Source organism: Pteronotus mesoamericanus, unplaced genomic scaffold, assembly GCF_021234165.1.
Source record: "Pteronotus mesoamericanus isolate MK-2021 breed Mesoamerican mustached bat unplaced genomic scaffold, CSHL_Meso_final contig_263, whole genome shotgun sequence".
NCBI lineage: Eukaryota > Metazoa > Chordata > Mammalia > Chiroptera > Mormoopidae > Pteronotus > Pteronotus mesoamericanus.
Genome location: NW_026555112.1, coordinates 8,930,633 through 8,944,530, shown reverse-complemented (window position 1 = coordinate 8,944,530; position 13,898 = coordinate 8,930,633). Strand labels below are relative to the sequence as shown.

Here is a 13,898-nt window from a genome sequence, read left to right as displayed (position 1 = left end):
ATTTTTTGTGTGTTTCAGTTGTGTTTTTACCTTTCTTGAAATAGTAAAGCATAATATGCTGAAAATGTTGCTTATCTCCTATCTTCAACATTAAAATGGTTTCACAAAAATTCACCAATTTTAAGTTTTTTAAAAAATGCATGCTGATATGACATCTGTCACAGTACAATCTAACAAAATTGTTTTGAATGAATTTAAAGATAATTATATGCTACTACAGCCATCATACAGAAAACACAAAACAAACTTTTTGACCAACCAAATAGATTTCATTATGCCACTCAAAATTTCCAGTAGTGCCTCAGGGAAAACAGTTAAGTCCTCCAAACATCTTATGGGAAGAAATTACTTTCTCTTTAGTCTTAAAAATGTATATGTGTATGTTTATGTGTATGTAAGAATGTGTAAGAAAGAATTGCTGTGTAAACTTACCAATCTTTACTGAGGAGGAAGCTTTTCACATATATAATATCACTCAATCTTTTTTCATTATGAAATATTTCCAACATGTAAAAGATGAAGTAATATAATCAACTCCCTTGTATTTCCTGCACCCCTCCCCACAGGTCAAGCAGGAAGGCAGTGCAGGTGCTATGGAAATTCCCTAGGTACCAGCCCAGTCACTCTGCACCACTGTTCTGAATGAAGGTGTAACACTTCCTTGCATGTCTCTAGGGGTTACAGCAGAGAGCACAAGCTTTTTCTGTGAAGGTCAGATAGTCAATATTTTAGGCTTTGCAGACCATGTGGGCTGTGTTGCAACCACTGAACTCTGCCACTGGTGCATGAAAACAGCCATACATAATGTGTAAACAAAAGGGCAAATTTGGTCCTTGGCGAATTCGGGCCTGAATTTGGCCCGAATCCTAGTGTGCTGACCCCTGCACTAGAGTATCAATGATAATATGTGGAATTGTTTTGCATATCTTTAAACATATGCATTTTTATCCACCTGTATGTATTATTCTGCATATGGATTTTTTGCTCAATATGTTGTTTTTCAATTTATCAATATGAGTACATATAGTCCTAGTTTATTTGTTTTAAGTCCTGCATAGTATTTGATTGTGAATATGCTATTTTTTTATTGTGTTCCTTCTCTTTTTGATGGATATTTATACTGTTTCTAATTTTTTACTATTGGAAACAATTCAGTGACCATTTTTGTATGTTACCCTATATATGTGTGTGAAAACATTAATGATTCTCCTTTTAATCTTTATAGCAGCCATATTATTTGAATTTTTAAACCCTTATTAAGCTGAAGCTCAGGGTGTAGTGTGAGGAGGGGGATGTTAAGTGAATAGTTCCAGGTCATACATGAAGCTATGAAAGGTTAACACAGGATTTCCATCCCAATCTTCTCATTCTCCCCGATGGCATTTCTGCTAGAACACAGTTATTATTTATGTGTATGCATGATACTACTCGCTGTGGAAAGGAGATGCAAAAGAAATATAAACTGTGATTTATGCCTTCTAGGAGTTTACAGTCTAGCGATAAAGTGGAGAAGATAAGACAGATGCAGTCAAATCATTAATTACCACACGGTGGGGGAGGGAGGAAGATAAATAGCAGGGGAAGGATCCATGGGGAAGTTGAAACATACTTGGAAAAAAGTCTACAAAACTAAGAGATATGGGCACCTTTGAGTAACTTGAGATATAACTTGCCCCTAAAAGGCAAAAAATGAGTATTATAAAGATGTGGATCTTGCTGCCTAAAAATGTGTTTGGTACCATCTCAAATTCCCAATGAAACTTTCTCTAAAAAATATGATACATGATGTGATAGTTTATCACAGAGAATAAGAAGGTGAGACTATCTTAAGAAATGTTTAAAAAGAATGATTAATAGGAAAAGGTGATAGTGGTCCAAGATGTAACTGTATGATCAATGAAAAACTAAATTTAATTTTGATCAAAGAGGCCTCATCTATCTATGTGAAACAGAAAAAGTATATAACAAGCAATTCTAAAAAAAATTTACCTTGTACCATAAACTAAAAATAAAATCAATAAAAGAAAGTTTTAAAAATAGTTAACATATTTAACTATATAAAATACAAAATTTTCAGGTAAAGATAAGTAAAAGGCAAATGAAAATGTTTGTAGCAAATATACCAGAATGCTAATATATTCAAAGATCTTTTGTAAGTCAATAAAAAAAATGAACACTTCCATAGAAAAATGGTAAAGGATATAAACAGAAAATGGAAAGCAACTACCATGTACCGGCAATAAAAATGTAAATTTTTTACAATTTTACTAATCAAAGAAATGCAATTTAACATAGTGAGACAGGGTTTGTCGCCTAGTAAAATAGAAAAGAGTGTTGAAAATGAGACTTAAGTGATGCCAATGAGGGTGCAGTGAGAAAGGGACTCATTCACTGCTGCGGGGCGGGCGGTATAAACTGGAAGCAAAAGTTATAGAATACATCTTGGCATTTAAAAACACTTCTGAGTATTGTCTGAGTTTTCTGCAATGGCCCTCTTATTTTAAAAATACTTTCATTTAAAAACAAATGTTAACAACTTTTCAGGAAAACAGTGCAAAGTTCAGCTATTTTCCATCATCTGCTCTGATTCCAAACTTTAATCCTTTGTGTGTTAACACATACGTCTGTCCATGAAATAGAAATGGTGGCGTCCCATTAGCTGCACTTTCCTTAGTAACGTCAGAATTCACAGGCTCTCTGACAGCAGTTTCTCAAGGCTCATTATTTAAAACAGAAGCTTTAACTGTATTTCTATGGAGGTGTCCTTCCGCGAACGCAGGTGCTCTGCCATGGTTTGCTGTGACTGTGGTGTGACCGCGGCGTCTTCCTTTCTCACCCGCGCGCTCTCTTCCCCAGCAGATCACAGTCTGTAGGCGGCTGGTTGGCGTGAGGAGAGAGGAGCCACCCTGTTTGTAAAGAAAGTCTCATAGGTGCTTACAGTAAGTGGTAAGAAACTCAATCCAGACATTTTTTTTTATTGAAACATTTAAAGTCATAGTCACTAGAAATAATGTTAAAATCCAAATTTATATACATATTTTAGTCGCAAAAAAGTATGACAGGATGATCAATATTAGATATTCAACTAGAAAAATGTGCTACATTAGGATAAAATGCTGCAGGGAAGTGGAATAAAATGTGAACTCAAGGAAGGACAAGAATACTCTCCAAGTATTAAAGAACACTTTAAAACTTTCCAAATGTTAAAGAACATCTTCTTGTATTTCTTAGAAGGATGAAGGAGGATATTAAGTTGCTATGGTATTTAAATTTAAGGGTAATTTAACAACATGTAAAAATGGCAATTTTTACAATGTTTCAGAAAATTTTTTGCATCTATTTTATTTTTTTAGATGTCAATGTATTCAGGGAGCATATTGTTTTGTAAACTTCTTGTATAAGGGTAAATGAGAATTCTCATTGCTTATTCTCAGCCTGTAAAATGATTCTTTATATGGAAGGGAATATTTGAAGGGGAAAAAAACTCCAGAGCTAAGGTCTTGGGTCTCCTGAGAGTTACTCATCCTATTGCAATTCTTCCCCCAGCAAAGTGGGAAAGAGAATGAGAGGGAAAAAAAGACATAGAAGTAACCCTAACTAAAGAAACAATGTATGTGGAAACATTTGCCATATGCCTGGGACATACTAGGTGCTCATTAAATGACAAGCCAATTATAGCTAAAGCTGCCAGTCCTAAGAAAGAGCTGTTAAGAGGCAAAGAAGACCCCATCATTGTGAAATGTACATAATTAAGTGGGTTTACACCTCCAAGGTATTCATTACATTTATTCATATTTTACCTATGATGTTAATAGAATTAAAAAAAAATTTCTTCCGTTGTTTATGTCAGAGATTAACAAATTTTTCCTGCAAAGAGCTAGATAGTAAATGTTTTTGGCTCTGAGGGCCAGAGTTGTGTTGCAACTATTCGACTCTACCATTGTAGGGAGAAAGAAGCCTAGATAACCCATAAGCCAACAGATGTGGCTGTGCGCCAATAAAACTTTATAAACATTTAAATTTGAATTTAATGTAATTATCATGTGTCATGAAATATCCTCCTTTTAATTTTTTCAACTGTTTGAGAATATAAAACCATTCTTAACTCAGCTCACAGGCTGCCCACGCAGCTGTGCAGCTTGGCCTGTGGGCAATAGTTCGCCAAAGGCCAGTTGAAGGTGCAGCGTTTCAGGGCCCTTTATGTTACGAGTGGGCATAGCATCCAGAAGGACACACAAGGAACTGACCATTGCAGTGGTGAACGGGTGACAGAGCTGGAAGAAGGACCTGTTTTTCAGTGTACTATTTGAATTGTTTACTCTATGCTTCTGTTGCCATTTTAAAAATTCACGTTTCCTTTTCTGTAAGCCCCTTCAGGAATGATAACCGCAGCACACCTGGTCTGAGCAGACTGCCACCTGTCTAGATTCTGGAGGGCTCTGTTGTTAGTTCTTCAGGGGCGCCCATGTAGTGGGTCTCCAGCCAGGGGTAATCACTCAAATGTTACAAAACTAGGGGAACTGGATGTTTGTTTGGGTTAGAGTGGTAAGTTCTGTCCTTCGTGCCAACAGGAGAATGAAATTCATATTGGCACAAATTTCATTCAGGAAGAACATGAATGTCAGGGAACTTGGTGGAACTAAGAAAACAAACAGTACAAATCATTTCATTGAGGTAACATTTCTTGAGGGTCTATTGTGTGCCAGGCACTTGCATTGAAGGTGCCAAGTGGATATGAATATATAGAGGAAATTACAGTATAAGAAAGAGGATGATTGTACCTGGAAAATATTAGAGGGCTGTTATGTGCTGTGTTAAGTACAGGGAGCTTGATGATCATGACTAAAGTTAAAATATACAAATGTGGGAAAAAGTTAGCATAGGGGGAAATCTAAGAGTCTGAGAACTGAATTCTCCTGTTTTTTAAACACCAGAGTAACAGGGCCTTAATGGAAAACTAGATACAAAACTATCACAAAAATAAGAGAATTTCAGTCTAGAACAATAGTTGTATACATTTTGAAGAACTTTTCGATCCACTTACTGTGCAACATGCAGAAACATATAGAATTATACATAATTCATGTGTATAAATATATACACATATATACACATTGAAGTAAACATACCTCGCCTCCATGCACAACTATAGCAAAAAATATAAGTAGACTAGAAAACAAATATCACCTAGAATTGTCAGAAAATCAAACAGTGTGGAAATCCTACAACCAAAATGGTTAGGTGGAAGATGGGGGGGAGCCGTCGTGTGGGATAAAAAATGGGAGAGATACCTTGGGAGCAAGGAATCCCAGCCCCAGTCCAACCACCCAGCCCAGGGTTCCAGCACCAGGAAGGTAGGTCCCCATATCTTATAGTTGTAAAAACCTATGGGGGTTGGGATGGTGGGAGAAACTGCGGGATTCTCAAGAGACTCCTCTTAAATGGCCCACAGTGGACTTAGGACTCCTCCAGACCTACTCCCTTGGGATTCAACACCAGGGCAACATCTGGGAGGGCACTAGTGGCATATGGGGAGAAAGTAAGGTGCAAGTGCTGGGAGACAAAACTCCAGAGGCCAGACAGTAGCGTTGTCCCCTCTGCAAGTTCTCCCCCACACAGAGCAACAGAAATGTGACGTGGGTTGCCCTGCCCTGGTGATTACCTAAGGCTCCACCCCATATAATTTAACAGGTGCACTTTTCTACAATAGGCCACACTAGTGAGATAGCAGCTCTACCTCATACACAGAAACAAACACAGGAAGGCTGTCGAAATGAGGAGACAAAGAAACATGGCCCACATGAAAGAACAGAACAAAGTTCCAGAAAAAGAACTAAATGAAATAGAGATAAGCAACCTATCAGATGCACAGTTCAAGACACTGGTTATCAGCATGCTCCAGGAACTCACTGGGTACTTCAATGGCATAAAAAAGACCCAGGCAGAAATGAAGGCTGCATTAGTGGAATAAAGAAAAACCTACAGGGAACCAACAGTGGAGGGGATGAAGCTGAAAATCAAATCAATGATTTGGAACAAAGGATGGAAAAAACATTCAATCGGTACGGCAGGAAGAGAAAAGAATGTTTTTTTAAAAAGCAAGCATAGGCTTAGGAACCTCTGGGACATCTTTAAATGTACCAACATCCGAACCATAGGGGTGCCAGAAGAAGAAGAGGAAGGGCAAGAAATTGAAAACTCACCTAATTTGGTGAAGGAAATAGACACACAAGTCCAGGAAGCACAAAGAGTCCCAAACAAGTTGGACCCAAAGAGGACCACACCAAGACACATTGTAATTAAAATGCCAAAGGTTAAAGATAAAGAGAAGATATGAAAAGCAGCAAGAGAAAAGCAGAGAGTTGCCTGCAAAGGAGCTCCCATAAGACTATCAGCTGATTTCTCAAAAGAAGCTTTACAGGCTAGAAGGGACTGGCGAGGAGTATTCAAAGTGATGAAAAGCAAGGACCTACAACCAAGGTTACTGTATCCAGCAAAGCTATCATTTAGAATTGAAGGGCAGATAAAGTGCTTCCCAGACAAGGTAAAACTAAAGGAGTTCATTATTACCAAGCCATTATTACATGAAATGAGAAAGGTACTTATTTAATAAAAACAAGATCAAAACAATGAACAATAAAATGGCAATAATCTCACAACTATCGATAATTGAATCCAAATAACAAACTAAGCCAACAACCAGAACTGGAACAGAATCATAGATATGGAGATCATTTGGAGGGTTATCAGTTGGGAGGGGGCAGGGAGAAAATGGGGGGAAAGGTGCATCGATTGAAGAAACACTAATTAGTAGGTACAAAATAGACAGGGGGATGTTATGAACAGTGTAGGAAATGGAATAGCCAAAGAACTTATATGCATGACCCAAGGACATGAACTAGGGGGTAATGCTGCAGGGAAGGGGGTTCTGGTTGGAAGGGAGCAAATGGGAAAATGCAACAACTGTAACAGCATAATCAATAAAATATATTTGAAAGAAAATTAAATAAATAAATACACATTGAATATGTATATAACAATTCACTACACATAATAAAACTTGAATTTTCCAAGTCCCCAAATAACTTGTGAGTATGAGTGAGGGCCCATTAATAACAACTTTTACTGGTTTATTCCTCAGGCCTTTCAGCTTCCTACTAGAGTCCTGACAAGTATTTCAGGAGGGCTTTGGGATCTCCTTGTATTTGTTCATAATCCAGTCTGTTTGGCCACTTATTCTGTTACTTTCTGTGTGCATTGGAGGGAACAGTGCCTAACCTGTGGTCACAGCTCCTCTGATGGATGTTCTCATGGGTTATGGTGACACCGCAGCAGCCACTGCTATTTCACAATTGCCCCAGAATGGCCCTGAGTCCTGTTGGGGTCAAAGTTCCACTGTGACATGTGGCATAGTTGCTGGAGGGTGAGGGTGGAGTTGAAATGAGCTCTCTCTTCTGCTCATTGTGTTCTGTTAGAAAGGTCTTTCTCATACTTCAATGTGTTTAAGCCTCATTTTTCTTTTTAACTTTCTCCCTTTTCATACCAGTGTGGCAAGAAAGCCTATTGTGGCTTTGATTTGGGGTGAAGGTCACGGTTCCTGGCTCCCTCTGACTTTAGAATGAGTTGTCTGCCAATAAGCCCTTTGGCTTACTGGACAGTAGACATTGGTAGGACCATGCCATGCTATTGGTTCACCACTATGGACCCAGATGTGCCTGCATTCCCACAGTGGACACAGTTTGTATCCTTTCACAGGAGATTCTCTCTTTTTATAAATTCTTCAGCCTCTCTGGTGTCTTCTCATCAATTCAGATGTGCCCTAGTACTGCCTATCACAATGAAATATCTACAGGTACGGTAGATCTTACAATTGTTTAATTAGGCAGTTGAATGTTGTCATTAAAAATATGGGTTCTTCAATATCAATGAACAGACAAAACAGAAACAGACTCATAGATACAGAGAACAGACTGACAGTAGCCAGAAGGGTGGGGGTTTGGGAGACTGGGTGAAAAAGATGAAGAGCTTGAGAAGTACAGATTGGTAGTTGCTAAATAGTCATGTGACTCTAAAGCACAGCATAGGGGATATAGTCAATAATATTGTAATAACCGGATGGTGTCAGTTGGGTAATGGAAATATCAGGGGAAATGATTTGTGAAGAATATGATTGTCTAAGTATATGTTCCAATGCTATATCTGAAACTAATACAAAATAATATTGAATGTAAACTGTAGTTGAAAAACATTTAAAAGTAAAATAAACACTGGCCATGAAACCACAGCCTCCCTCAGCTGCTTCCCTATCTTGACTCCTTCCCGCACCTGACCTCTTTATTAGAGCATCCTAATCTTCATTTTCATCAACAGGTTTGAGTACAATATGTAATTATCTGCATATTTGTGTGATTATTTTCTAATGTCTCTATTCCTCATTAAGCTTGATGTCATAGATGGTGGGTGCTTTTTTCCTTTCATCATTTTTATCTCCAAACATCCAGTACAGAGCTTAGTGCTAAATAAGTCCTCAACAAATGTATTTCGAAGTCATGAATCAATGAACCAATGTAGCAAACATCATGTGGTGGACTGCCTCCTCAGCAGCCACAATGCATCTGCTACCCACCTCTGCTTGAATTGGACCATTTTGGTGGGTGAGAGAGAAAGAGATATGAATAGTAGGAATGTTCTAAGGGAACAAATCTTAGTCCAATGAAACCCCCCTATATTCTCTTTCTGAGCAGAAAATGTAAAAAGTTATATATTTGTAAATAAAGTGTTTTCTTTGTAGAGATAGGATAAAAAGGTTTGCAAATCGCCCTCAGAAAACAGCCTTGGAAAAGAGGTTCTGATAGCACATATTTTTATTATATGACTTTTCAAATTACTTCTTCAGGGAGGTAGAAGACATATTGAAAAGACCAAAAGAAGGAAGGAAAGAAGACCTAGAGATAGAACTAAAAGTGAACACTACTTCTCTTGGGTTCTTGGATTAATTCTGTACATCTCCTCAGGATGAAAGTTCAGACATTTTGGTGAGTATTACCATTATTTTTCTGTTTATCATAACTTCTTTTTATCCCAGATAAGTAAATGGCCAAGGTAGACCAAGAGAGTGAAAATGAAAATCCTTTAAATTTTCTCTAAAAGGCAAAGATAAAGATGTTGGAGAAATACTTCCTGAATTTTTGATTTGCTGATATAGTGTCCACTCAACTTAAGAAAATTCCAGTAGAAAGTGGTCTTAAATTACTGTTGTGTCTGTGCAAAAAACTGTTCAACTTTAGAATGAAATTTAAGATATTAAATAATTTATTCAAGATCTTTATATTTGTTTCTGTTTCTTCTATATGTAAAAGAAATAAAGATAACCAAAATGTCATCATGCTTTGCCCAAATCTCCCAAGTGTTGAAATTTAAATGAGAACATATGATGTTTTCCTAGATGAATCAGAGAGTGTCTCTTCCAAAACATATACTCTGGGCACATATAAGTGCAAATTAGGTGTAAAAAGAATAAATATTGACAGCAAATATATACAGAAAGATCTTAGCAGATGTCAAAAGCATTCACTGTTCTGTAAACTAGTTCACACTCTCCCTCCATCTCTCTCTTAACTATCTTCCCCCTCTTCCCTAAACTCTCTATTTATTTATTTGCCTTTCAGGGTGTTTTTTTGAAGACCACGATAACAAAGGTGCATTCTCGAATAGAAAAGTTTGGATGGGATCAAAAATGAATCTCATCCAACACTCTCACTTACCTGCCACGGATGAATTTTCTCTTTCTGACAATTTATTCGGTAAGTTGTCAAGTCCATTTAAATTTATCAATATATACAACAAACCACAATTTGGAAATGCATGATAAAAAAGCTTAGATGATGAGTGCAACAGAGTCCAGAAAATGTTTTTGTTCCTTCTAAGCCTTCAGTAAACGTTAGCTACTATGCAAAGACAGAGGTAGATAGAACCTTGGATTCATTGATCCTAATGGTACTCTCTTTTATAGATGAGAACAGCAAGTCTTGTCCAAGGCCACGAGGCTAGATAATTAACAGAGCTGGGAGTAGAAACAAATTCCTGCTCTAGGGCTGAGTCTGCTCTTATTGCAGTATGTACTAAAGTATGAAATCATGATTCTTATGGTTTAATATTATACCTATTAAAGGCTGAGGTTACTTAGGTTATAGCTGCTCCGCAGTAGATTTTCTACCACCATTCTTCTGGTGCTGGGGGATATATGGCACAGTGCCAGGATTAGTCATTTAAACTGGTTTGAGGACAAATTGTACTAAGTTGATTCCCGTAGATCTGTAACTAGATAGTACCATAAAATCATATATTGCTCCACTTTATGCATTTATGAAAAATATCTCATTATAAACAGTTTTAATTGGGAATATCAGAAAAGAGTCATCAGGGGTAAATTTTGGATGGGTCAAGGAAGCTTTGTGACACTCTTAAAATAATTCCTTTTTGCACAATAGCCCTGTTCAGAGAGCTTGGCCCTGAATAATGTGGCTCAGCTGGTTGGGCTTCATCCCACAAAAGGGAAGGTAACCACCTTGATTCCCAGCCAGGGCACATGCCTGGTTTGTGGCTCAGTCAGTCCCCAGCTGGAGGCACGTGAGAGGCAACCAATCGATGCTTCTCTCTCACATCTATATTTCTCTCCCTCTCTTTCTCCCTCCCTTTCCCTCTCTCTAAAAATGAATGAATTAAATATTTTTTAAAAAGAGAAAGCACTTGAATGCTCCCAGTTATTCACTTGACATTAATATACGGATCATGGTAGACAGTGATAGTGAAAATGCAAACACTTGAAATTCCACAAAAATCAGTATTTGAAAGCACGATCCCCTGTTTGATTGCAGGCACCTCTGAGGGATGTTAATAGCTTATGCTATTGCATACCAGTCATTAGCATCTTAGTATATGATGGTTTATCAGGTCCTTTCTAAGGAGAGGTCATTATTTGTGTTACCTGTTTATATGTCTACCTGCCCCCCAAAAGTATAAGAGCATTTAAAGGCAACGAAGATATTGTATGAATCCTAGTTTGCACTTGATAAATAAGAATCAAGTTATAAATAATAGAAGGGAAAGAGAAAAGAGGTTAAGGAAAACAAGAGATGTTTATCAGTGACTCAGAGAGACCAAAGGCACCAGTAATTATTTATGAATTGCCACTTCTTGGACATAGTTGCTGCATCTTGTTTCTTCCATTTGTCTTTTCTTCATCCTGTGGATGCATTCAAGGCCAGTGGGCCCCCTACCTCCATGTCCTGCTACTTGACCACTTGCTCTGGCCTATCCTACAAATCCTTAAAATAATCAGTGTCTAGATATCTTTATAATTTTTGCTTTACCGATCAGAATGCACAAGATAGGACTATAGGTACATATCAGAGGCTAAGGAAAATTCCACTGAAGGTTTTTTTTCATATCAATGTAAAACTCCATTTTCTGCTCTGAAACTTTATGATTGCATGTTAAGATCTCCAAAAGAGCACAGCAGGTTGAAGGTTGACCTCAGCAGCCATGCAGTGAAAAGATGTGAGTAGGTAGAGTAACAGTGAGAAGCACCGGAAAGTGCTGAAGAAGCACTGTGACCCGTGCATCCAGCGTGGTTTTTCCCTCATCTCTCTTTTGCTGGACCACATTCTTACCCAGCTTCCTAACACTTCATTTAAGGTTTCCAAGACTAGATAGCACAGGGTGCATAAGCTGCGATGCACAGCTGTTCTCGACTGGAGCAGCTTCTTCAAATCTTCTTCTGGTTGCCACTCTTGGTAAACTAATCTGAGCCATGTGTGGCCATGGGGGCTCCTTTCCCTTTTCCCCATTAAGTTCTAGAGCCAGGGCTAAGCAATTTTCTTTTCCCCAGGCCCTCAGCCTCACTTCACTCTACGTACTTGAGCTAAGGTGTGCCAAAGTAGGGGGTGAAGACTTGCATTTTGATTTTGTCATTCCCCTTGTTCATCTTCTTCTGTGTCCTGGTGACACTGATGGATTCTGTTGAGCTCCCACCCAGGGCTTAGGATACGGGGCACCAGGGGAGACTGTGGCCCAGGGATGAGTAACCCGCAGCGCCTCTCTCACCACTCTCGGATCTTGAAATAGAGCAGAGGTTCAGAAGTGTTAACTCATGGGCTCCACTAGCCAGAGAGCTGAACTCTTTTCCAATAGTCTAACTGTGTAAGCAAAACCAGTAGTCATGTTGTTACAACAAGGGCAAGTGAAGTTTATGGTACAGCCCATGGATAGCTATCATTTCTTCCATCTAAATGATGAGCACTGATTATATACTGGGTGATGTAATAAAGCAGGAAAAGAGACAGGAGAGTTTCTAGTGGAGGGTAGACTCACAGGAAACATGCAAATAAATAAACAAGATAATATCAGGTAGTGGTAAGAGCTATCAAAACAACAAACCCGGGTGATGTCATAGTAACCCGAAGAATTGGGCTGCTCTAAATGTTGTGGTCAGACAAGGGCTCTGGGGAGTGAACAAGCTGAGCTGAGACTGAAAGACAAGCCAAGGAGAATATTCTAGGCAGAGGAAGTAGCAAGTGCAGAGGCCCAAAGTCTAGAATGGACTTGGAAGGGTCTTACCTTCTCACTCTTATTTAGGGCAGTTGACGGAGTCTAGAGAGTAGGCTCTGGACCCAGCATGTAACAGCACTTTTAAGAGGAGATTATTAGACCTGGAATTCCAGGACCATTGTCCATAAATAGTTACCCTGAAAAGCAGAGCCTGAAGCCAGGACTTGTGCGCAGGGAGTTTATGTGAGAGGTGTTCCCAAAGAGCAGAAGCAAAAGACTGGGGCTACGAGAGAGAAAGCGGGAAAACCACCGTGAGACAAGTTATGAAGATCACTGCTGTGGGCGAGGGGAGCTGGAGTCCACTGGGAGCAGCCTAAGGAGCTGTCCACTAAGGGATGGGGACTGGGGCACTTACTAACTCACCTGTGACTCCAGTTGGTTGAGGTTAGCCCCTGGGGGTGTCAGCTCCCCAGCACTTCTGGGCTGTGCTTTTGCCACTCGCGTTGGAACAAGGCCAGGTAGCTTCTGGAGGTACTAAAGGAGTTTGGGACAAAAAACCAAGAGATATGTGGCATGTTCTTGAAATGACAGGCTGTCAACATGAGGTGAGTCTGTCAACATGATCATTTGCTGAAGCTCCACGTAAAAAGAGCTAAGCCAAAAGCATGTGACACCAGATGGGTCTGTCCCACAGTATAATGGGATTTTACATCACCCCCCCCACCCTCACCCCAATCAGTTGGAATATTCAGAAGAAGGCTAAGATTGGGCGTGGGGGCAGAATTGCTCTATAGTCTGCTCTCTTAGCTGGCTCTTGTAGGAAAGAAGGAAAGAAGCTTGGACAGAATGGAATTATAAAAATGGGGCTGAGATCGCCTCATGAGGGCCTTTCATTTGTCATGCTGCCACACATCCCTGACAAATCCAGATGGGAATCTAGCTCACCAGTAACTCAATCCACACATAGGCCTCAGAATGGAAGGACATGGTGACCTAAGAGAGTTAAGTCTCCTTTCCTTTGGGAGATCCTGCAAGCCAGGAAACTTGGTCAAAGATTAATACAGTGGATCAAGAAAGACTTCTGTGGTGAATGAAGAAGGCATGATCTTTACGTAATTAGAGCATAACAAAAGCTAATCATGACAAAGTCCATAGTTTCTCATGGTTTGATGTAGTGAGTAGTTTAGGAGGTAGCATGTTAATTAAAATGTATGTGTTCTTTCAGCAAATTGTGGTTTAAGAACTCAAAAAATTACAGAATTTCAGACTAAGAAAGTAGAAAAGAATTCTAAAAATAGCACAGAATAATCAAGAGACGGTACAGTCTCTCACCAAATTCCCTCAATGCA

At 39.0% G+C, this 13,898-nt stretch overlaps 1 protein-coding gene across 4 annotated transcripts in view; it reads left to right on the top strand.

The window, feature by feature from the left end:
* Window positions 1-13,898, top strand: part of NR1H4 (nuclear receptor subfamily 1 group H member 4) — a 72,662-nt gene that overhangs the window by 6,660 nt on the left and 52,104 nt on the right. For all 4 annotated transcript variants that reach the window (XM_054574640.1, XM_054574641.1, XM_054574642.1 and 1 more), the window contains exons 2-3: window positions 8,897-9,035; window positions 9,669-9,803. In XM_054574640.1, coding sequence (XP_054430615.1) covers window positions 9,725-9,803 — 79 coding nt within the window. In that variant the 5' untranslated portion in view covers window positions 8,897-9,035; window positions 9,669-9,724. The remainder of the gene's footprint in view (window positions 1-8,896; window positions 9,036-9,668; window positions 9,804-13,898) is intronic.